Raw genomic sequence first — 22,143 nt, forward strand, 5'->3', positions numbered from 1 at the left:
CAGGAAGCTAATTTCCCTATGAAAGAGATATAAAACTAAGAGTATCGCGTCAGTTACTTCCTGTTGCGGGTCCAAGTCACGAATTTACAATTGTGTATTTTTGACTATTACCGTTTTACTTTTCAATGTAACAAAGAGACCAGCAGAGGGCGCTGTTGTTACTCATACATGTCCTAACGCAAGAACCGCGCTGTAACTTTATGATAGGATACAACTTTATTTATAGGAAATATCAGAGCGACAAACTTACAAACGTTCTGATCCCTGCAAAAACATTAAAACAGCTAGTCAATCTGCTCACTTTGTTTATTTTTTTTTATGAAAAAGGGAACATTTACAATGATTTTCTGGTTTAATATATTGCAGGCGTGTCATAAAAATGAATCTGTACAATAAAATGGTTGATGAACTAAAACAAACAATAATTTTTATAGCTTTAGTTTGCTGCCAGACAATTCTTTGTGTTTCTTCTTCTTTGCTTGCTGATCCTTTGCACCTTTGATCTGACTTTTCACCTGGTCCTGCAGCTGAGAGAAGAAGGCCTGAGAGGAGCGCAGAGCCTTATCTTTCCCCTCATCCTGAAACAGAGGAGCAACATTTGAGACTCAACCCATCCTGACGACCACCACAGCAGAGACTCAACACTTAACCCCGTACATGATGGCAGTAAGTGAGCTTCATGCATAACTCAGAAACACCCTGGGTCAAGATTTTTGATTTATTTACAATTTTAGACTCATTTTGGCAAGCTGACTTCACAAAGACCATGAGCAGAGAGGAATCACTCACCTTCAGCACTTTGGCTTTGCCTCCTTTGGTAATTTTCTTGAGGCTTTCTGTCACTTCGGCCTTCGACAGCTTCTTCTTTCCGATTTCGTTCTCGCCGGCTTGACTGGCCTCTTTTAGCTTCTGCCTCCGTTCTCTCTCCTTCACCTTCACACGCTTCACCTGCTTCTTGTGGCGTCTCTCGCGCTTCTTGTCCGTGGACGTCCTCTCTGTGTCGCCCAGGATGTCGCCAGCTTTGTTCTTCTCCTGTGGTTAGAGGAGGATGTCAGTCGGACACGCTTACGTAACCACAAACCAAATCCAAGTCAAGGGTCCAGTATAAAGACAAACCTTGATCTCCTCTGGTGCGAGCAGTGTGGCGTCGCTGGCGCTGACTGGAGCCACTTCCTCCATTGTGACAGAAGGCAAGTTAGACACCACCTTCACCTCAGGGATCGACTGTGGGTGGAGAGGAACGTTTTTAAATAAATGATGCAACATTCTTCCTGAAGCACAGAGTTCATCCTCCATCTTTAATGATAAACATGTTAAGACTTCAGCTATATTCAAGATAAGATGAAACTTTATTGATCCTGAGGGAAATTGCTGAAAAGCAAGTTCCCATACCGGGAGTCGAACCCGGGCCGCCTGGGTGAAAACCAGGAATCCTAACCGCTAGACCATATGGGACAGTTACAGACAGTTCTGTAATTGAGTGTCTACATTTCCTCTATATACTATGGAACTCTTCATCTTACTCCTGAATAATATCAACCTGTGTTTTGTCAATATGACTTCACTCCAGTACTGCCAGGCAAAACTTACTGGTTTGGGTGTGAAGTGGAAGTTGGAGAGAGCGTCCAGCTTGAGGAAGAGTGTGTCCATCAGCTTCTGAATCTCCACCTGTGCAGGGTTCTCCTCCTCTTCCGTCTTTTGCTGAAAAAACAAAACAAAACAGACACACCCCAGCAGAAGTGAGACCCAGCAGGCTCACACATGTCAGCAGCAGCACAGCAGTCAGGACCGGGGAAGAGTCCAACCTGGTTCTGCTTCATGTACTCCTGCTCGTAGATCTGTGCCAGGCTCTGCTTGCTCTTCTCGTGGTCCAGAGTGAGACGCTTCTTGTACTCAAACACGTTCTCTTTGGGTTTCTCCTTTCGGACCACATCGTCAAAGGCCTGACAGGAAGCACAAGTAAGTACGGGGTTATGAGCAAATACACCAGTTTGTGTTGGAATCAAACAGCAAAAGGTGAGGTTTTTAAGATCCACACACACACACACACACACACACACCTGGTCCTTAATTCTCTGTTTGATGATGTCTTCAAGCTGTAGTGTGGTTTCCTCTGTGATAGCCGGAGCTACGAAAGCAGAGAAACAAACACAAGTATGAACACTGATCCATGTTGACATCACCGATCTGCCCTGATAAGGTGACATCATGTCCACTCACCCCTCCTGGACACCTGCTCAAACTCCACGTCCTCCTCCAACATGCTGTTCTCTGGGCGGACCTGAGCTGAGACCTCCCCAGAGAGCTGCCACGGCTTCTCTGCCAGGGCGGCTTTCTCCAGCTCTGCGATCTTCTCCGACATCTGAGGAGTTGAGACACAAACGTCTTGACACAGATCCACCGGCTCGTTGCTGATTCAGCGCAGAGATTTGTTTCGTTCTTCGTACCTTCTCTTGACGTTTCTCCAAGGACGACTTGGACTCAGATTTTGCTGAGCTCGGCGTTTTCACTCCAAAGATCTCCTCCATCTCCTCTCCCTCGCTCTCCTCCTCTCCAGAGAGGTTAAAGGTAACTTTCTTCAGAGCTATCTTGGGGCGGCCCGGCTCTTCATCTGCACCCCTGGAACGCAGGAAACACATTTCACAAACAGGTCTGTGTAAATCAAATAATGTGTGTGCGATTCTTTTCTCTTCACTTACTCGTCATCCTCCTCCTCTTCCTCATAATCATCTTCCTCATCCATTTCTGCATCACCCTCTTCCTCATCCTCCTCATCTGTCTGGTCCTCTGCTTTGCCAGGTTCCCCCTCCACAGCATCAAAATAGTCCTTGTACTTCAGGTTCCTGGAGCTCTTCATCTGTCAGTATGAAGCAAAGGTCAATACATTACAGATATTACACAACTCCTACTTAAAGAAACTTACAAATAAAATAAACTTGTGTCTCGTCATAAAATATATACCGTGGTGTTTTTCTTTTGCTTTTTTGTGGAAATGATTTGCTCAAGATCGTCTTCATCGTCCTCATCAGACGGCAGGTCCAGGAAAAGGTCGACATCATCATCTTCCCCCTGCTTCTCTTTCCCTTCTCGTTTGTCAAGATCGTCCAGGAAAGTCTCCATCTCTGACAGCTTGAAGAACCGATCGTCCACCGCGGATGGAACCGCCTTCTTGTTGGAGCTCTTCGCTCCCACATCTCTCTTCTTCTGCTGCTCGCGTTTCTCCAGAGCGTTCACGTCAAAATCCAAATCTGAGTCCTCGTCTGTGTAATTCTCCTCCTCGGCCTTTTTCTTCGTCTGCCTGGACGGCACCTCTTCTTCCTCCTCCTCCTCCTCATCACCACCACTATCTTCTTCCTGCTCCTCACCGTTCTCTGCTCCCTCCTCCTCCTCGTCTTCCTCCTCCTCCAGTACCATTAACAAGTCATCTGAAGCAGCCTCCGCCACTGCACCCTCAAAGTACCTCAGTACCGCTGTGTTCTGCAGCTCCAGCTCCTGCCAGATCTGCTCCTCATCAAAGTTCTCCACCAGCAGCTGGACCAGCGGGCTGCCTGTGACCTCTGCAGGCTCCTGGGCTTTATGGAGGTCATACAGGGCTTTGGTGAGAGAAGTAAAATCTGCCGCCACTCCATCCTGAAGGCTGAGAAAGAGAAAATACAGAATAATTAGGACGAAAAAGTGTCTTGTGAAGCTTATGATGGACACATATTGAAGAGAGTAATTTCAATCAATCAACCAGTTTATTTCCCACAATTTTCTATTGCATTTTGGCTCAAGAAAGTGACTTTGTAGGAGACGGTGCGGTTTTACGCTAAATTATATGAAAACGTACCTTTACAACCCATTGGGTTCCCTAAGTGAATGCCTGTTTTAAAAGCCTGTTAAAGCCGCTATAACAGGAAAAAGTCGTGACGTAATCAGGCTCATTCTGTGATCAACATCTCCCGCTTCATCGGTAAACAAACCTAAAGTCGCCGTTTAACAGCGTCAGTCGTTCTGTTCGATCACGGGTCGATCGATCCGTTTAGCTGCACGCAGTTAGCCGAAGCTAGCCGGTTTAGCCTCGCCTCACTTCCTTTCGTAAAAATGTGAAATCACGCGGCGCAAATTTTGTGTCAACGCAAACAAGCGCACATGCCGCTCACCTCAGAAAGTCCTCCGGGTGTGCAGTGTTAACGTTGACTCTCTTCACACACTCGTCCAGAGCGCTGCACATCTCTCCGCTAGCCATTGCTTCCTCACATGTGTAGCCGTGTGTTGCAGGTAAATAGGCTCTCCGAGAAACACAGCTCATCTCGCTGTTTGGTTCCGGGTGAGAAACATGGCGTCCTCCGCGCTGAAGGTTGCAGGTTGGTTTGTGGCAGTGAAGATTTGTAAAGAAAACGCATTTATGCCTTATGTCACAGGATTTATACCGATTTAAGCTGATTTTAAACACTCTTCCTCTATTAAACTGCATCCTATATGTGTTGTTTTCGTGGCACGGGATATTTTCTGCGCCGTGTTTGTAACTTGTAACGCACATGAAGTCTTAAAACGTACTGATTATTGTTTGATTATTGTTTGATTCGCTCCCGATGATGTCAGTTTGCAGCCTATTGTACTGGCGAATGCACATCAAGCCAAAAGTGCAGCGCAAGAACCTTAAGTTTCACCACTATCTTCATCACCATCGTCAACCTTTATTTAATCTCGAAGAACAATAAATGATAGAGGTGTTGAGTTACAGCAATAAAAAGGCGAACTAGCTACACAACATACAATCAGTCACTGCAGAATAAGTATGAAGAATAAGAATAACAGAATAACTGCGTGTAGTTTCTATGTGCGGCCGCTATGTGGCACAACGCTGTTTATAGTTAGATTATATGTATATCTGTGTTCCAGCCCCAAATCACAACTCTGTCCTCTACTCTGTGTGTCTAGTGTCAGGTCTGTCCAGATGTTTCCGTCACACACTTCTGAGAGCGCATTCGACCACAGCTGCCCTCCATCAGGACGGCGCTCCCAAGTGGAAGCTGGGGAGGTTGAACCACATCGCCATCGCCGTCCCAGACTTGGAGAAGGCCACGTCTCTGTATCAGGACGTGCTGGGGGCCACAGTGAGCGAGAGGACGGCCCTGCCCGAGCACGGCGTCTACACCGTGTTTGTGGAGCTCGGCAACACTAAGCTGGAGCTGCTCCATCCTCTGGGGCAGGACAGCCCCATCGCCGGGTTCTTACGCAAGAACAAAGCTGGAGGGATGCACCACATCTGCATCGAGGTGGGTCGGCTTTCTCTCCATTTGATACCTTCCTGTTCAGTTACAGGATATCCGGACGTCAGAGGAACTGATGTTGGATGATTCAGTCATTAATTTGAGACATTATCTTCCTCTTAATAGGTCGATGACATCCAGGCTGCAATAGCAGACATGAAAGCAAAGAACATCAGAACTCTGTCAGCAGAGCCCCGGATAGGCGCTCATGGGAAACCGGTGATGTTTCTCCACCCTAAAGACTGTGATGGTGTGCTGGTGGAGCTGGAGGAAGCCTGAGCTTCTCTCTCTGTTCTGTCACATGTTTATACTCCACAATCATCAGGAGAACACATGCTGGGTGTGTGATATTGATCCTTAGAGCACTTGTAGGGTTTGATGTTGCTTCTCCACTTCTGTCGGTTTTTCAGGTTCCTGTTTTGTGGTGAATAAATGATAACGCAACATTCATCGAGTGTTTGACAGCTTCTTTACTGTTAATGTCAAAGATCACAGTGGCCTAAACAGAGCTGTGCTTTGTGACAAAACAGTGGCTCCTCCTAGTTGACTGTTTCAGGTTTGGTGTTCTCAGGTGGGAGGAGGGAGGAGGGAGCCGATCAGATGTTCTCTGTGGCCCCACCCACTCCACATTCTTACAGACTGATGATTTAACTCTTCACTCATCACAGACTTTCTTAAGGTGGAACTGCGACAGAAATGCGTTCTCAGCTTCAGAGGCTGGACTCCTGGAGGAAGAAAAGCAGCACACATGATAGAAAACAACTTAACTTTCTGATTGTGAAATATCTATCCATTTAGTCATTAACAAACGTCTTCAGGAGAGGTTAATCCTACAAGAGAATGGTTGAATGTCTTCATCACATCAGAAAGAGCATTTTCAGATGTGATGGTTGGTATGATTACAGCTTATAGTTACTTTGAGACGTTTCAGCTCTGGGACTCGTATCTGAACTGTTGACATCTGGTCAGAAGTTACATGATGTCCTTCAGCCATTGTGAGACAAAAGGAGGGGTAAGGGAATTCCAACTGCACATTTGAGCTATTTTGGAGAGGTTTGGCACACCTTAAGCTACATAGGGATACTTTGTAGTAAATGCCTGATAAAAATTAACTATTACTCATATGGAAGACTATTGGTGGTACAGCTCTGTCTGAACCTGTGTGATGCTCCGGCTGTGACACAGACAAAGAGAAAACAAAGAAGCAGAGGGAGGCCGATTAATATTTCAAAGTTTTATTAACGAACATAATCTCTGAGGAACAACAGCAGTTCTCGCGCTCTCTGTACATGCAACTGTAGAAAATAACAATTTAGAATTTTTACTTTTCAGTTTTAGTCTTTTTTTTCTCGTCCACCCTCATTTTCAGTTTCTCGCAGTTTTTTTTTTCCTTGTTTTTTTTTTTTTTTTAAAGTTTCTGCAGGAAATCAACAACAGCTAGAGGTGAAAGTACTGGATTTCTGTTACAGAACTGACGATAGCATCAACAACCCCCCATAGACCCCATAGCTGCTCCAACAATATGTACACAATTAAACTACATTGTACAAATAAAAAAAGTTACATTGTTACATCATAATCACCTGCAGCGAGCGCACGCAGCTCGACGCAGTTAGAACCCCACATTCTACGCAAGTTTTCAGACTAGTACAAAGAGGAGGGTGCAAAACGTCCTGGGAGGTTTTATTTACACAGCTATGTACAGTTCGTCTCTTTCACGCATTACAAGCAGGAACATTTACACAGCGGAGACCAACTTCAACTCAAAAACATACCACAGGTGTCAGAAAATCAAAAAGTAATAATAAATAGGTTATTTCTCACCATTAAAGAGTAGTTCTCCATGCTTTTAATAGTCATTTTCCATTCTAAAAAAAAAGAAAAAAAGGAACAAAGAAACAGCTACAGTCCAGGTTTAATTAAAACAAACAAAAAAAAGGAACAAAAAACCCAAAAGGAAACTAGAAAAAAAAGGCTTGAAATCGTGACTATATATAATGAAAAAATAGCAATTATGAATATTTATATCCAGTAAAAAAAAAAGAAATCATCAAAATGAAACATAACGAGTGAATGTGAGGAGAGTAGAGGTAATTTGTTGCTGACTGAGGAGGTGTCAGGCTAGGATCTGGATCGCCACGGCCAAGTGCTCTACTGTGCATCGGAGTACTGAGGGGAAACTGTGTGTGTGTGTGTGTGTGTGTGTGTGTTTAACCAGAAATCACTCTTCACTAGTGTAACGATCGCATGTAGACACGTGTTCAGTCTATTGCTCTGTGCAGCAATGTAGCACAGGGGTAGGGCGCGCATGTGTGTGTTTGTGTGTTGGGGGTGATCGATGACATCACCATTTCAAGCCTTTGTGCTTCAAAATCAACAACCGAGTACAGGCGTAAAAACAAGGCGCGGGGCGTCAACGGTTTAAAAAAGGTGACAGGTGAAACACACTGGATGGCTTGTAAACAATAGTGAAAGGTGTGATCAGTCAGGGCATAGTAATGTATACATTCTGCTCCGTAAGCAAGGTGATTGACATGCCACTGGTGTTTATGCTTTATACAGGGAGATAAACACAACATTCAAAACTGCACACACTGAGCTAAAAAAAAACACAAACACACGAGGACTATGAACCTAAAAGACCCCTGGCGACCTTTAACCCCAGTGAGAAAGAAGCCAAAACGAGGATAAAATGGGACAAACGGGGATTTAAAAGCTAACGTATGTCTATTTGTGTCCGAAATGTATGTGTATGGATACGGAGAAGGGGAGAAGGATGTGTGTGTATCTTTCAAACGCATCCAAACCTTTACATTGAGCCAATTTGTGCGCACAATGTCACAGCAACAACCAATGCACACTTGACGCGACCGACTTGAGTGTCTCAATTACTTCTGATTCAACACACACACACACACACACACACACGACAGGTCAGGAAAACGTTTTAAAACCAAGACCTACTAAAATATCAATACAAGTTAGCACAAAGCAAAATTCCAATGACTGAGAATCCATCGATCCAAAACTTGAGCACAGGGAAAATTCTTTCTTTGTCTGAACATCTATGTCCGCTTTTTGGTTCACACTGAGAAGGTTTAAGTTTCGTAACGGTCTGACACAAGAAGGTAATGAGAGTAAAAGCCAGCGCACAACAGAGCGACGAGACGAAGGAACTTCAACGTAATGTTTCACTCTTTCTAAATCCCTGATAACACCAGCCAAACACTTGCAGATTAACTACTGGTACAATTTAGAGGATTGAAGTAGCTGGAGTATCTGCACCTAAATTGTGATTTAAGTGGAACACAATGAAACGCACTATGAGACGTGATTAAAATCTAAACACATTAAAAACACCCATTCAAGTGAAAGGATCCACTCTCATGCAAAGTCAAATAAGATTCTGGAGTTCTCTGACGCTTTGGCGCCACCCAGAGGGTCAACGTAGAGCAGCATCTAGACAACAAGCTGCTCTCCAGTATGAGACGAGGGAGGGGCAGACAGACTGACTGACACAAACACACACAGACACACAGAGTTTAAAAGACAGTGTGGAATGAACCTTCCCGTGGTTGAGTCCACTTCAGGTCAACATGACGCCTAAGAATCCCATGTGGAAAAAACACAACAGGTGATGCAGTGTGAGGACCCGTGGCTGGTCGGTGTGTGAGATATGATCAAAGAAACCATTTTCAGTCCAATTGGTGTAAATTAAAGATGAGGAAAAAAGAATTTGGAACCGTCAAACACAAACATGTTTCTGATTTTGAATGACATCTCTCTCACGTTCATCCCACTCATATACAGTATATTTATGTGACTTTGCCCAACAATGAGTACATTTTTTTCACTGAAAAAGGCATTTTCTTGGTTTGAAAATTTTCAGATATAATTGTGTAGTAAAGCAATGAGTTTATAATCCTCTGTCTACTCTTTAAATAAATCCTCAACTACTTCTCTGCTACATCTCAGGGACTATATGCTTGGCCTGTGGGGGGGAGCTGTTCAATCCACAAGTGTTTTCTGTCCACGACTTGTGTGTTGCCGCGATCCGCGTCCAGGAGAATTGGCGTAATTAACCGTGGACTGAATCTAGAGATGGAGATCATACAAGTGTGCACCGCACTCAAATACTGACAGAATTGTGTACACGTTTTGGCCCATGGATATGAGGGGGAAAGTGCTGCCCAAAAGTGAACTGTACATAAAAAGATCATTTTTATTTCGTTTATGTTTTCTCTTTACACTTAACTGAGTGATATTACAGTACATAAGTTATTTACAACTGTGCAGTAATGTGTGGCAAAATAAATTATCTAGAAGGCAGCAAGAATACATTGGTTAACCAATATAAAAACTGTACATAATTTACGGAATACAACTTTTTTTCAGTTTTCTCTTGTTTTTTCCCCCCATTAAACTAATATTGGCTCTGTAGTGTTTCAAGTCACTTCCTCAGAAACAATGAAATGCCCAAGTAAAGAAATAGACAAAAAAGAATATTTCTCTCCTCCCTCCAAACCACCTTATTTCAATAGTCTCTTTGAATCACAACATTCATTCTGTTTGTCCTGTGGTGTTTTTGCAGTCCATGGCGCTCTGATGTATTTGTGTTGGAGCGAGCAGGGTGGCTGAGGAACATTCCGGTGTGTCCCTACAGATCCACCCGCCGCTCCCCTCGACGTCGGCAGGCTGAGAGGCTGCAGGATCAGTCTTTTCCTCTCAGGCACTGGGCCCTGACGCACACACACACATGCCTAACCCTCTGTGTATTCCAGCAGAACGGAGCCGGCACCTCTGGGTATAACGGTCTTATCGCCCTAAAACCGTCAGCGGCTTGTTCTAGCTATTCATCTGTCCCCACTGCTGTTGATAAACACCCGACGATCCGCGTGATGCGCCGCGACTCTGTCCGCGTTCTCCTCCGGGTCAACGAGAGAGGCTTTTCCTCAGTCCTCCCTCAGGACAGGCACCACACTGGTGGGAGAGCTCCTCTCTGGCACTTCCTCCCTGTGGTAGTGGTGTGAGTGATGGAGCAGGGACCAAAAAACGAACACAGAAAATAGATCTTTGTCCCGTGTCTCACATAAACAGAGTACTGAGGATTTATGTCCCCGTGTCACAGCGTCAAAGCAAAAACTGTTTTTGCCTGTCACGCTCTGACCGAACAAAAGCATAAAAACTTTGAGGATGAAAGTGCAAGTTGTGTATTTTTCCCCAGTAAAAACGTTTCCTTCTTCACGGAAGGGAATTGTGAGCAAGTTTTTTAAATCTTCACTCTGGTTTTCTGTATAATATAAATTTTTCTTTCAAACTTGCTAGCCCTTTCCATTCGTTCTGTTCAACGAAGTCTCTTTGAGAAGAAGAGATTCAGACGAAGTAAGCTCTGGATCTGTGAGCACGGCTGTGTCACGCAGGCAGCAGGACAAAGTCGTCATTGACGTCCACCATTGGCACGTAGAAGGACGGTACTTCATTGACACAGAGGGACTTGTGCCCCGCTGGGTCCAGCTCCTGAACCTTCAACTGCCACTCCATCCTCTGCACAGCATTGAGGGCCGCTGCCTCGTGCTGTTGTCGCATCAACAAACACGTCTGGAAGAAGGAGCGTAATTCATGTTAATAACAGCGTATCTTTAAGTGATTGATCCTGCACCATTTGGCCTCTTTTGGCCCCTTCTACATGAATATCTACAACTGTGACTGTTAGATATGAAATATGATCTCACACAGTTACTCAGTGTAGGGCTCTGATATTTACCTTCATTCGGTCGTATTTATCATCCACATCCTGGATCCAGGAGATGAACTGACGAGCATTGAAGCGATCTCTCACAGACTTGTTCTCATCACCCTGAGAACACAGAGCAAGTTAGAAGAAATGAAGCAGACTCTTGAATATTGCTCATATATTCGTATGTTATTAAATTATTAACATGGAGGGTTTAGGATCCAGGTAAGTAAAGGCCTACCTGGCTTTCCGATGGCATATTGTACACTTCGGAGTCCAACAACATGGTGCAGGCACTGAATGGAACAGCCTGATTGGCTATTGTCCTGGCTGCTCTACAGTGGACCCTTAGCACCTCCTGCTCACACGACACGATCAGCTTCTCCTGTGGACAGTAAGGGACAGAATGAGGCATCAGATTTAAAGTTGTAAAAGATGCTGACCAAACCTCGTCTGATAATTTGAGATGGCTAGCGAGGTTGACAGAAAAGGTTCTAGATGAAGTGAACCTACACCGTATACTTCACAAAAATGTTCCTACTGTTTCCTGAGAGGACGGTAAGATAGATCTGCAATGACACTGCACTCTAGCAAAACCTAGCATGAGTGTATGTAAGCAAAGTAACACCTGCATTTCTGTGAAAGAGCTATCAGAAGAGTAAAGGAAGTGCACAAAACATTGGCTGTGTGTGTGTGTGTGAAGCAGGAATGGGCAAAGAGGAAGGAAACATTGGATAGAGGATAGGTCCAGGAAGTAAAACAAGTGGAAAACATTGTGTGGGAGTCAGGAGGATTTATTCCGTACCCGTTCTATGCTGTGCTGCAACCTGAGCTTCCCCCTTACTGCCTCCTGTTGTCTGAAGAGCTCCTTCAGAGGTTCTGACAGTGACGGAGGTGGGGCAATCTGAGAAGCCAAGAAAAGAAGCAGTCATTATTACAAAACAGAAAATAAACTTTAACAGTACCATATTTAGGTCTAAAACATTATAGCCATCAATCCGGGCTACATCAGGTCAATGGTGAGACTCCCAAACTCACCACAGGTATGTGCAGCTTGCTGAGGGGCTTGCCATCCAGAAGGTAGGAGCCAGTGTAGGTCACATATTCAGCGTAGCACTGTGGGGCCTGAGGCGTGATGTAACAGAGAATTTTCCTCTTTTCCTCAATCTTTTTCCTGATCTGCAGATACTCGAAGTAGGGGTTAGAACGGTCACTGTGGTAAGGCTCAATGTCATCCAGTTTGATGGCATTGACCACGACAGCTAATGTCTGCTGAATCATCTCCCTGGTCTGCTGCATGGCTGTGTTCACCAGCTGGACCTGGACCTGCTGCCCTGTTGAACGAGGAAATTTCCTCTTCCGTGGGTGCTGCGTCTGAGACTCTTCATCTTCCACAGCCAGAGGTCGACCCTTTGTTGTCCTGCTGAGGACCACTGAGGCTGAAGTTGCGACAGGAGTGGCTAGAGTCACTGTTGCAGTTGTATTAGACGTAGCAGAGGAGATGTTCAGGACAGGTTCTTTGTCTTTCTCCAGAGCTGTGCAGGACGAGGCCAAGGTGGGTGTTGGCGTTCTAGCAGGAGTAGAAGTAATGCTCACTGATGGACTGGTCATGACCTGTGTGGTAGGGGCAGATGTGGTCGCAATGCAGGAAGAAGAAGGGACAGCAGTGGCAGAAGGGTTGTGCTTCGCCAGCATCTGAGCCCGATTGCGGGTTATCCTCTGAGGGATTTCTTCTACCTTCTTCGGAGCATCTGTCAAGGTGGACACAGTGGTTAAGGGTGCTGGAGTCAGCTTAGGTGTGATCTCCTGAGTGTCAGTCATGTCCAAAGCGTTGGAGATGGTGACTGCAACTGGGAGCTGAGGCAGAGGACTGCATGACGCTGACTCTGCGACAGGCTCGGACATTTCATCATGTCTCATGTCTGACTTGGCAGTAGCCACAGATTCCACAGGTGACTGCGAAGAAGACTGAACAAGGGGGTGGACTTGAATGTGATTCTGCTGAATGGCATCTGATTTTACAGATGGAAACATCATGCTGCCTTCTGAATCATCAGGTACGCTGTAGGGACTTTTCCCTTCCAATCCACTGGCCTGTTGTTTAAAAGACAGTGAGCAGTTGACTGGCACACTCTGAGGCTCAGAGTCCAACTCTTGCTGGAAATTCGTATGTGGTGAAGGTACAAGAAGGTCTCGTCGAGGAGACTCCCCTAGCCTTAGTACTCCAGGAGCACATGCAGTCTTAGGTAGGCTTGATAGGTCCACCTCCATCAGGTCTGGGTCCTCTCTGTCTGTGATGGTGTGTCGAATCTGGGTTGGCACAGTCTTGTCCATCAGCTCTGTGTCTCGAGTATCAGCCTCCTCTGACTTGTCTGGGAGCGGCAGGTCAGGTAAGGAAAACGGCCCCAGGTCATCTAGTTCATCTGCATCCGCAGAGAATGGGTCTGCCCAGGGAACCACCGGCTCATGGCTCACAGCTGGAGCCATGTGGCTCTCAGTGGTAGCCCCAAAACTGTGGGTGGGCTGTCTGTTGTCTGGCACCACACATGTTGGCTCTGTGTCCATCTGATGACTTTCTTCTATGATCGGCTTGTTGCAGTCTGTGAAGAAGGACTCGAGCCTCGTCGATGATGATGACGTATTTAAATAGTTGGATTCAGCATCCATAACTGTGTCAGGCCTCTCTGGAGAGGGGATGTCAGCCACAGCCTCTTTCTGTTCATCAAAATCTTGGTCAGCCACATATGACCTGCCGTAGGTGGAATAAGGAGGAGTGACAGATGAGTGTCCCGATATGGGGTGCAAATCACTGTCTGAATGAGAGAAGGGACTGGTGATTTTAGAGACTGCAGCCTCTATCTCCCTGTATGTTCTGTGAGGGGATTTGAGGAGCATCTCAGAGTTCCAGCCGATGTGATCACAAGAGTTCTCTCCGTGGTTTGGTGGAAGGTGAGGTGGAGTGAGCTGGTGCTCCTCCAGAGCCTGCCGCTCCAGAGCCTGCCGCTCCAGAGCCTGCCGCTCCAAGGCCTGCCGCTCCAGGGCCTGCCGTTCAAGGGCCTGTCGTTCAAGGGCCTGTCGTTCAAGGGCCTGCCGCTCAAGGGCCTGTCGTTCAAGGGCCTGTCGTTCAAGGGCCTGACGTTCAAGGGCCTGTCGCTCCAGAGCCTGCCGCTCCAGAGCCTGCCGCTCCAGAGCCTGCCGCTCCAGAGCCTGCCGCTCCAGGGCCTGTCGCTCAAGGGCCTGTCGCTCCAGAGCCTGTCGCTCCAAAGCCTGCCGCTCCAAAGCCTGTCGCTCCAGAGCCTGTCGCTCCAGAGCCTGCCGCTCCAGAGCCTGCCGTTCCAGAGCCTGTCGCTCCAGAGCCTGCCGCTCCAGAGCCTGTCGCTCCAGAGCCTGTCGCTCCAGAGCCTGCCTCTCCAAAGCCTGCCTCTCCAGAGCAAGCCGCTCCTGAGCCTGCCGCTCCAGATCCTGCCGTTCCAGATCCTGCCGTTCCAGATCCTGCCGTTCCAGATCTTGCCGTTCAAGAGCCTGCCGTTCAAGAGCCTGTCGCTCAAGAGCCTGTCGCTCAAGAGCCTGTCGCTCTGGAGACTCTACAGACCAACTCTTCCTCAGGGGGTCCTCAACTTCTTCAGGCGAGAAGGAACAATCCTCCCTTGTTTGCTCTGGTTCTTCAAGAGCACAGTGGTCTCCATCAGCTCCGTCATCCAAATCACCATCGTCGTCGTCGTCGTCTTCCTCCTCCTCCTCTTCTTCTTCCTCCTCTTCCTCTTCGTGTTCCTCTGTGACAGAGGGAAGATCTGAAGGGACGAGGTTTGGCTCGCTGTGATGCGGCTCAGATATGTCATCTATGTCTAAGGGTGGCAGAGCAGCAGGAGCTGGTGTTGGTGGTGCAGCGATGTCAAAGCAGGGCTCCTGGGGATCAGGCCTGTGAACTGGTGTAGAGGGCTTCAGCAAGAAATTGTTGTACACACTTTCAGGGAGGTGCTCATTATTCTCAGGGCCACAGAGAGTCGGAGCTGCCACATCTGGTGTTGGATGGGCTGGCTCCAGCCGAGGGGAGAGCATTCCCATGGGGGAGAAATAGGGAGGCGACAGGCATTCCAGTCGATCTACAGATGCCGTTTTATCCTCTGTAGGCTGGGAGGAAGATGACAGATCAAACTCAGAGCCCCCTGGACCACTCTGCTGTCTAAGGAACTTGTCAGCTTCACCCTTGAACTCATCCTCCAGTGGCCTGCGGACCTCAGAAGATGCAGAGCGGCTGACAAGTGGCAGCTGGAGGTTCTTTGCAGGTGTCAAACAAGTGCCCTCTGGGAAACTCTGTGAATTAGAGTACCTGCTAGAGGTAAACAGAAGAAAACACACATTATAGCCTTGTACAATGAATGAATATTGGACAAAAATATAAATGAATATTTGATTTATAGGATAACCGCAACATTGCTTTAATGTAGCTGTATAAATACCTTTCAAAGAAGGACGGGGAGCAGGCATTCATTGACATTGTCATGGCTGACGAGTTCTGGCAGTCCAGTCCGTCTAACATGATGTCTGGATAATCCTCAGCACTGCAGGATGGGGTCCGTGGAGTCTGCATCACCTCCTCATAGCTAGGACACGAAATGACAGACGTTGGTGTGGGGACACCAGTAGGCCTGTTTTGATCGGGTCTGGGAGAAGCAGGCAGGTTCTCCTTCATTTGGTGTCCAGCCAGCCAGTCCTTTGAGGTTTGGCTCTCAGGAGGTTGGGACTTCCTGTCGGGGGACATTATCTGGGCTGGGAGACCGACGTCCTTCAGCTTCTTTTCTTTCAGAGCAGACTCCAAGCTGTTGGATTTCTTTGAGGACAGCTCATTGCGGTTTTTCCTGACCTCCTCTGTGGACTTTGTCTTGTCCTTGAGTTTAGGGTCCCCTGACCTGTGTCTCAACTTCTCCATCTGCTTCATCCTTTCTTTGTGTCTCTTGTGCCGCTCTTCGATCTCCTGATCTTTCAGGCTTAACATCTGTCCAAAACTTGTAAGTCGGAGATCACCGTCCACCAGCAGTTTTTCACGTGGACGATTATCTTTCCGCACCGTCTCTTTAGCCTGAGGGAGCTTCTCATTTTCCTCCTTAGCCTTAGATTTAGTGTGGTCCATTCTGGCTTCCTTGTCCAAGGCATCTCGATTTCTGTCCTTTTTCACATCAAACTTAGGACTTTCTTCTTTGGACCGGTCTTTCAGAGTAGTGACTTGTGGGCTTTCTTTTGACCCAGACTTAACATCCTCCTTGGAGTGTTTGAATGACCCAAATCCATCAATGTACTTAGTCTTCTCTTCTTTGACTTTTTCCTTATGTTTTTCTTTTTTCTTTTTGTCCTTTGTCCTGTCACTGATGACACCGGCTGTTTTGTCTTTGTCCTTTTTGGACATCTCTTTTTCAAACTCCAATGTCTTATCGAAGTCATCTTCCCCATCACCCTTGGCTCCAAATGGGAATGTGTACGGGTCAGCCTCCAGAGGCATGGGCTCTTTTTCAAAGGGTAAGCTCTCTCTGCGACTGTAGGATTCCCTGATCTCCTCTGTCTTGTCTCTTTTGTCCCCTTTGTCCTTCTTGACTTTTTCCTTCTCTTTGTCGTGGCTTTTCTTGGAGGAAGAGGAGGACGAATGTCGATGCCTCTCTTTCTCCCTGAACTTATCCTGGGGTGTAGATATAGACAGGGGGTCTCTCCTCTCCTCAGACACGTCAGGCAGACTAATGGAGGAGTCATAGTAACTACTGAGAACAGGTTCGTGACCGCGGTCAGTGAAACTGTCTGAAGAGATGTCACTGTTCTTGTCATTGGAATCGTCTTTATAGTCATTCATTGCTTCCTCCTCCAATTTTTCTAAGAGAGACTTTTCATTCTCGCTGGTGCCCTTTGAAGGTTTTCTTTCCTTCGGGTGATCCAGCTTGTCTTTGTATTTGCTCTTGGTCTTTTCTTCGCTGGTGTCCCTCTTGTCCAGGAGCTTCTGTTTATTTTTCTTCTCTTGGTTGGAGTCCACTGACGCTCTTTCTTTCCTGTCCTTATGTTTTGCCTCCACAGAATCTTTCTTATCTTTGTTGTGTTTCTCCAAGGAGCCCTTCCTCTCTTTACCGGTGTCAAATGTGGCCTTTTCTTTCTTCTTTTCTTTGTGTTCTTTCTCTTTCGCCTTTTCTGTGGCATGCTTGCCCTCCGCAGAATATTTTCTAATTTTCTCTGAAGGGAAGTGATCGAGCTCATCTTGATCAGGAGTCGAGTCTTTTCTGTGGGAATCGGACAAACCGAGCGAATCACTCAATTTTGCCACACCGCCATTGTAACTGTCCTCGTCGTCGTCACTTTCGTCAGTGAAGATGTCGGCTATCTTCAACCAAGTTTTCTCACGGATTTTCTCAGGCTTCCTTTCTTCTTTCTTGACCTCTACGAAATCCTTTTCTCTCTCGGTGTGTTTATCCACAGAGACCTTCTCCTTCTTGTCCTTGGTTTGCTCTGAAGCCATCTTCCGATCTTTGTCTTTGCCATGAGAGTCTTTGTGTTTGTCTTTGGCTCCCTCCTTCTTATCTTTGGCACCCCGATCTGTATCCTTTTCCTTGACAACTTTTTCTGTGGAGGTTTTCTCACTCTTCTCCTTATCCTGATCAGCCCCTCTATCTTTAATTTTGTCCTTGTGCTTGTCAGCTTTTGTCTTCTCTCTCTTTTCCAACACTTCACCCTTTTTTTCCTTCTCCTTTCCAGAGTGGTTTCTCTCTCTGATGTCACATGATTTGCCAGCAGCATCGATGTCTTTGAAGAAGGTATCGTTTCCATATTCATCTCTAATAGATTCCTGCTTGATTTTAGGGTCCTTTCTTTCTTTTACGAACTCGTATGAATCTTTTCGATCACGAATGGTGTCCACAGAATCCTTCTCTTTCTTGTCCTTAACCGTGTCGATGGACTCCTTTCGCTTCTTCTCCTTTTCAATTGAGTGGCTGGAGTTCAGTTTCTGTTTTTCAGACCAGTCTTTTTTCTTCTCATTCGTCTTCTCTGATGAGTCCTTCTTCTTAGAGGTGGCTTCTTTTTCCGTCCTTTTCTCATTATGATCCGATTTCTTCTCCTTGACTTTGTTTTCTTTCCTCCTCGTCTCTTCTTTAACAGTTTCGACGATGAGTTTTACTGCGTTGTTGGCTTTGTATTCCTTATACTCCTTGACGGGAGCGTCCCAGCTGTCTTCTCCATAGAGGGAGGAGTCAGAGGACATCTCGGAGCCCCATCTGTCGTGATGTTCATCTGAGGCGCTGAGCTTAGTGTCATCTAGGTTGAGGAAACGGTTGTTGACATCGTAGCCTTCATACTCTGCCTCTTCCTTCTGTGTTTTGTCCTTTTTACATTTCTCCTTCTCCTCCTTGGTGTTTTTCTCCTTGTCGACCTTTAGATGCTTTTCTTCCTTCTGCTCACCTTTTCTGTCAGCCTTTGAGGAGGACTTCTCCTTGGACTTTTTCTTTTTCTCCTCTTTGTGGGTCTTCTGTTTCTCCTCCTTGGGCTTCTCCTTCTCCTTGACAGTTCTCTCTTTTTCAGCTTTTACGGCCTTCTCCCTCTCCTCCTTATTGGTCTTTTCCTTGATGGATTCTTTTGTTTTCTTATTCTTCTCCTCTTTCGCCTTGGACCATTCTTTGTCTTCAGACTTGCTTTTTGAAAGCCTATCCTCCTTTTTTGAATGGTCTTTTTCATGTTTGGACAACTTGACCTTGCTCTCAGCTGCAGATTCGCTCTCGACAATTAGTGACTTTTGCCTAGAATCATCAAAATCGAAAGAAAAGCTTTTGACAAATTTCTCATTCATGTCTTGATTAAGTACTAGACTAGGAGCTTTGTCCTTTTCCTTATTTTTGTGCTTGTGCTTCACTTTATGTTTTTTCAACACCTTGCCGTCTACGTCTGTTTTTGAGGCTGTACTTTCTGCATTTGAATTTTTGTAGAGGTCAGAATTCTTCTTGTCCCCTGTGTTACTGTGCACATTATTCTTCTTTTTGTTCTCCTGCGCTTTCCTCTTAACCTGTTTTACAGATTCTACACTGGAATCAGCAGAAGAGTAATCAGATTCACTGGACAGCCGTGTTCTGACTGAATCTGAAAGAGAGCTGACATCTGACCACGTAGGAGACGACACAGTCTTCCAGCCATCTGTCCTCCACTGCTTCGGGTGTTGTTCTGCTAACGATGGTACTTGTTTCTGAGAGTTCGAGTTTCCATGGGAGGAGGCAGATGCGTTAAATCCAGGGGATTCTTTTAGGCTTGTTGCAGAGGAGTCTTTTATCCCGTTTGCACCCTTATCATCCTCACTCTCCAGATCCGCACAATCAGAGTCAGAAGTACAAAATTTGTCATTAACTTTGCCAAATCTGACCTCTTTACTGACGTTATTTTTACTGTCCTTCTTCCGCTTCTTTTTCACTTTTTTGTCTTTCTGTTGTTTAGAGCTGAGGCTCCCAGAGTCCCTGGTCTTGGTGTTTGTTTGTTGGGCCTGTTGCCGTGGTGTGGGCGCTGGTGTGAAGCACAACGTCCTGTCATCCTCATCTGAACTGTTGCTGTCAGAGATGATCCGCCTAACAGCTTTCTTTGGTGTGAGCGAGTTGCTTTTGGAATACGTTTTGACCTCCATCTTGGGTATGGAGATGAAGTTGTTGGCCTTGACGACTGGGTCCTTTCGGAAGTCTTTTTTCAAGAGGTGCTTATCATCCACAGGGGGTACACGTTCTTCCTCATCATCCTCGTCAAATTCATATTCATCCTTGACCGGTGTGACAGCAGATTTAGGAGGGTCTGCAGTTTTCCCCTTCAACTTCAGGCCCTTCTCAAACTCAGAGTCCGTGTTATTGCCATCAACAGAGCTCGATGGGGCAAATGATGGGGCATCTTCCTCTTCTGATGATTCTGCAGACAAACGTCGCAATCAGTTAGTCGGAACTTTCTATTAACATTAACTACATAGATGCATACACAATCACCAACATTGGAAGGGAGCAAAGAATGACATACCTGACGAACTTTCTTCACTTGAGGTGTAAGTGCCTTTCCCCAGTAACAGATTAAGCATAGTTGGAGAGTTGGCAACCTTCAAAGGTGTTTCGCCTCTCCTGTTGCTTTGACGTGGGTCTCCTCCATAACGTAAAAGTAGCTTAACCACCTGAAACAAAACAATATATTAAACTTCCATGGATCATTACAATGGCAGAGTGGCTTGTACCAAGTTCTCTTTTCCTACGACAAGCAGTTTGCCACAGGGAAACCATGAATCAATTGGGCACTGATGGCCGTGCTTTGTACCGTTTGCCTTTTATGTTCATTAAAAACATTGATGGTATTCAATGTTAACATAACGTTGACTGCACTCTAAAATGAGGCGTAACTGTTGGATATGCTCTCTCACCTTGAAATGTCCATTGTTGGATGCATCGTGTAGAGGGGTGTCATCATCCAGACCCTTGGTGTTGACCTCTGCTCCGGCTGCCAGCAGCTGCTTCGCCACGTCATAGTACCCCCTGTTGCACGCCTCATGCAATGCAGTCCACCCTGATGTTGAGAAAAGAATGGAGTGTCAGAGTGAAAAACAAGCCCTCTACATGTACAGTATGTGACACAGAAAAGCCTCTGAGAGAGAACACCATCTTACCTGCAAAGTCTTTTACATTCACGTCAGCCCCTTCACTGATGAGCTCCTTGATGCGGCGTACCTCTCCACGGATTGCTGATCTGTGCAGCCGAGTCTCTCCCCTCTCGTTACGTTTGTTCACTTTGTCTTTGGTTTTAGATGCAGAGTTTGGCGTTCCCTTCTGACCCAGACTGGACTGTGACTGGTGCTTTGGTGTTGTGTCTGTAAGGAGGATATTGAGACTTCAGCAAAACAGCATGGGCAATGTTATCTTACAACATATAAAACGTTTCAGAGAGGAGCCGCTGGTCTGTGTCTCTACTATCTGCCGCTAATATGAGAATCAACATGTTTTAAATCTTCACAGCCAGTAGAGGGCAATCGTGCTCCAACAATCACCAGCAGTGTGTTTGAATCCACTTTACTTGAGCTCATTTCATCACATTTACAAGATTAAACCCAAGCCGTAATCACATTTACATTATTGAGTTTTCACAACTATTGTCCCAAGTGATATTTGAAACTCACTCACTTAATGCCCATGCCTTTAGGCACGCAAAAAAGGAATTAACATATAAATAAAAGTGGATATGTGTTCCTGATTCCAAACCATGTTAAATATGAACAATAACAAGTGTAGCAATAGAGTAGCACAGTAGAGTAGCGTAGCACTCATTATGCTGTTTTAGATTTCTAATGGATTTAGGGCCAAATATTTTTCCTACAACCATGTAATCAAATCAAAATGTAAGTATCTAACAGCAGACGAGATATGAGATAAGAAACTAAAATGCTTGGAGGCCCTTTGCACCTGATGTCTATTGCAGTTTGGCTCAGATGCTGAGATTGCATGATTAGTGCCAAACCAGTGCAGCACCAACAAGGGAATTCCTTTCATTTCCTCTATGCTCCTACGCTGCAATTCAGAAATAGAGCTCAGCTACAGTAAATGAACACATACAAACCTTTAAGATGAAACTTTTCTTTGATAAGGACATCAACAGAGGCTTACAGTGCATCTTTAATAACTATTCATTTGGTCTTTGTTGTAAGTATTATAATTGTGACCCGAGCAGTTAACAGATCTATAGTGTTGAGGTGAATGACAGATGGGTGGAAAAGCAACAAACAGAATCAATGTAACCCATGCATCACGCAGCAGTCCTGCCTTACTCTCATTAGCACACACATATAAAGACCCTTCCATCCCTCTGTCCTTGTCAGCCACCCATCCAGAGGAGATGTGGGCTCCATGATAAGCACGCACCTGGACTGTTGACAGACTCCTCAGCTGTCATTTGCATGAGCAAGGCCACCTGCTGCCGCTCAGAGAGGGGGTACCCGGCCCGGATCCCTGGCATCCCCATTCCAAATGGCAAGCCCACCTTCCGGGTGTTGGTCGGCTCCTTTTTAATGCGCTTCCGCTCCGGACCTTGCTTCTCTGTAATGAAAGTAAGAGGAGAGGGAGCGTTGTTATCTTTATTGGGCTGTACAGTAATCACAGAAATATACACAACAACCTGCAGAAC

The 22,143-nt window shown here is 46.0% G+C and overlaps 3 protein-coding genes and 1 non-coding gene across 6 annotated transcripts in view; 1 reads left to right on the plus strand and 3 right to left on the minus strand.

Moving 5' to 3' along the window:
* Positions 1-288: 288 nt before the first annotated feature.
* On the minus strand, positions 289-4,246 carry mphosph10 (M-phase phosphoprotein 10 (U3 small nucleolar ribonucleoprotein)). The gene is made up of 11 exons (XM_076155385.1): positions 4,143-4,246; positions 2,962-3,637; positions 2,700-2,857; positions 2,448-2,619; positions 2,221-2,362; positions 2,061-2,128; positions 1,806-1,943; positions 1,591-1,701; positions 1,117-1,224; positions 790-1,032; positions 289-578 (listed from the first exon to the last, which is right to left on the minus strand). Exons 1-11 carry the CDS (start codon positions 4,226-4,228, stop codon positions 429-431), a joined length of 2,052 nt encoding a protein of 683 aa, XP_076011500.1. The 5' UTR covers positions 4,229-4,246; the 3' UTR covers positions 289-428.
* trnae-uuc (transfer RNA glutamic acid (anticodon UUC)) lies at positions 1,384-1,455 on the minus strand. Its single transcript has one exon. It is a non-coding gene; the product is annotated as a tRNA-Glu (tRNA).
* Positions 4,247-4,254: 8 nt separating the features above from the next.
* On the plus strand, positions 4,255-5,705 carry mcee (methylmalonyl CoA epimerase). 2 transcript variants are annotated; one of them, XM_076155389.1, is made up of 3 exons: positions 4,255-4,346; positions 4,930-5,261; positions 5,382-5,705. In XM_076155389.1, the coding sequence occupies exons 1-3, from the start codon at positions 4,319-4,321 to the stop codon at positions 5,532-5,534; spliced, it is 513 nt and encodes a 170-aa protein (XP_076011504.1). In that variant the 5' UTR covers positions 4,255-4,318; the 3' UTR covers positions 5,535-5,705. The 2 variants fall into 2 exon arrangements, with proteins under 2 accessions (XP_076011504.1, XP_076011503.1); XM_076155388.1 differs by having other exon boundaries at positions 4,290-4,346; positions 4,924-5,261.
* A 1,216-nt stretch (positions 5,706-6,921) lies between these two features.
* Positions 6,922-22,143, minus strand: part of ankrd11 (ankyrin repeat domain 11) — an 87,409-nt gene continuing 72,187 nt past the window's right edge. The window contains exons 5-14 of one of the 2 annotated variants that reach the window (XM_076155846.1): positions 21,882-22,055; positions 20,636-20,836; positions 20,393-20,535; positions 20,002-20,149; positions 15,450-19,896; positions 12,028-15,319; positions 11,795-11,893; positions 11,231-11,374; positions 11,020-11,112; positions 6,922-10,853 (exon numbers count right to left, since the gene is read on the minus strand). In XM_076155846.1, coding sequence (XP_076011961.1) covers positions 10,668-10,853; positions 11,020-11,112; positions 11,231-11,374; positions 11,795-11,893; positions 12,028-15,319; positions 15,450-19,896; positions 20,002-20,149; positions 20,393-20,535; positions 20,636-20,836; positions 21,882-22,055 — 8,927 coding nt within the window. In that variant the 3' untranslated portion in view covers positions 6,922-10,667. Of the gene's footprint in view, positions 10,854-11,019; positions 11,113-11,230; positions 11,375-11,794; positions 11,894-12,027; positions 15,323-15,449; positions 19,897-20,001; positions 20,150-20,392; positions 20,536-20,635; positions 20,837-21,881; positions 22,056-22,143 lie in introns of both variants that reach the window. The other variant, XM_076155845.1, reaches the window with a different exon arrangement.

Source organism: Genypterus blacodes, unplaced genomic scaffold (genome assembly GCF_046128005.1).
Source record: "Genypterus blacodes isolate CSIRO-AG114 ecotype Tasmania unplaced genomic scaffold, CSIRO-AGI_Gbla_v1 ptg000067l_1, whole genome shotgun sequence".
Lineage (NCBI taxonomy): Eukaryota > Metazoa > Chordata > Actinopteri > Ophidiiformes > Ophidiidae > Genypterus > Genypterus blacodes.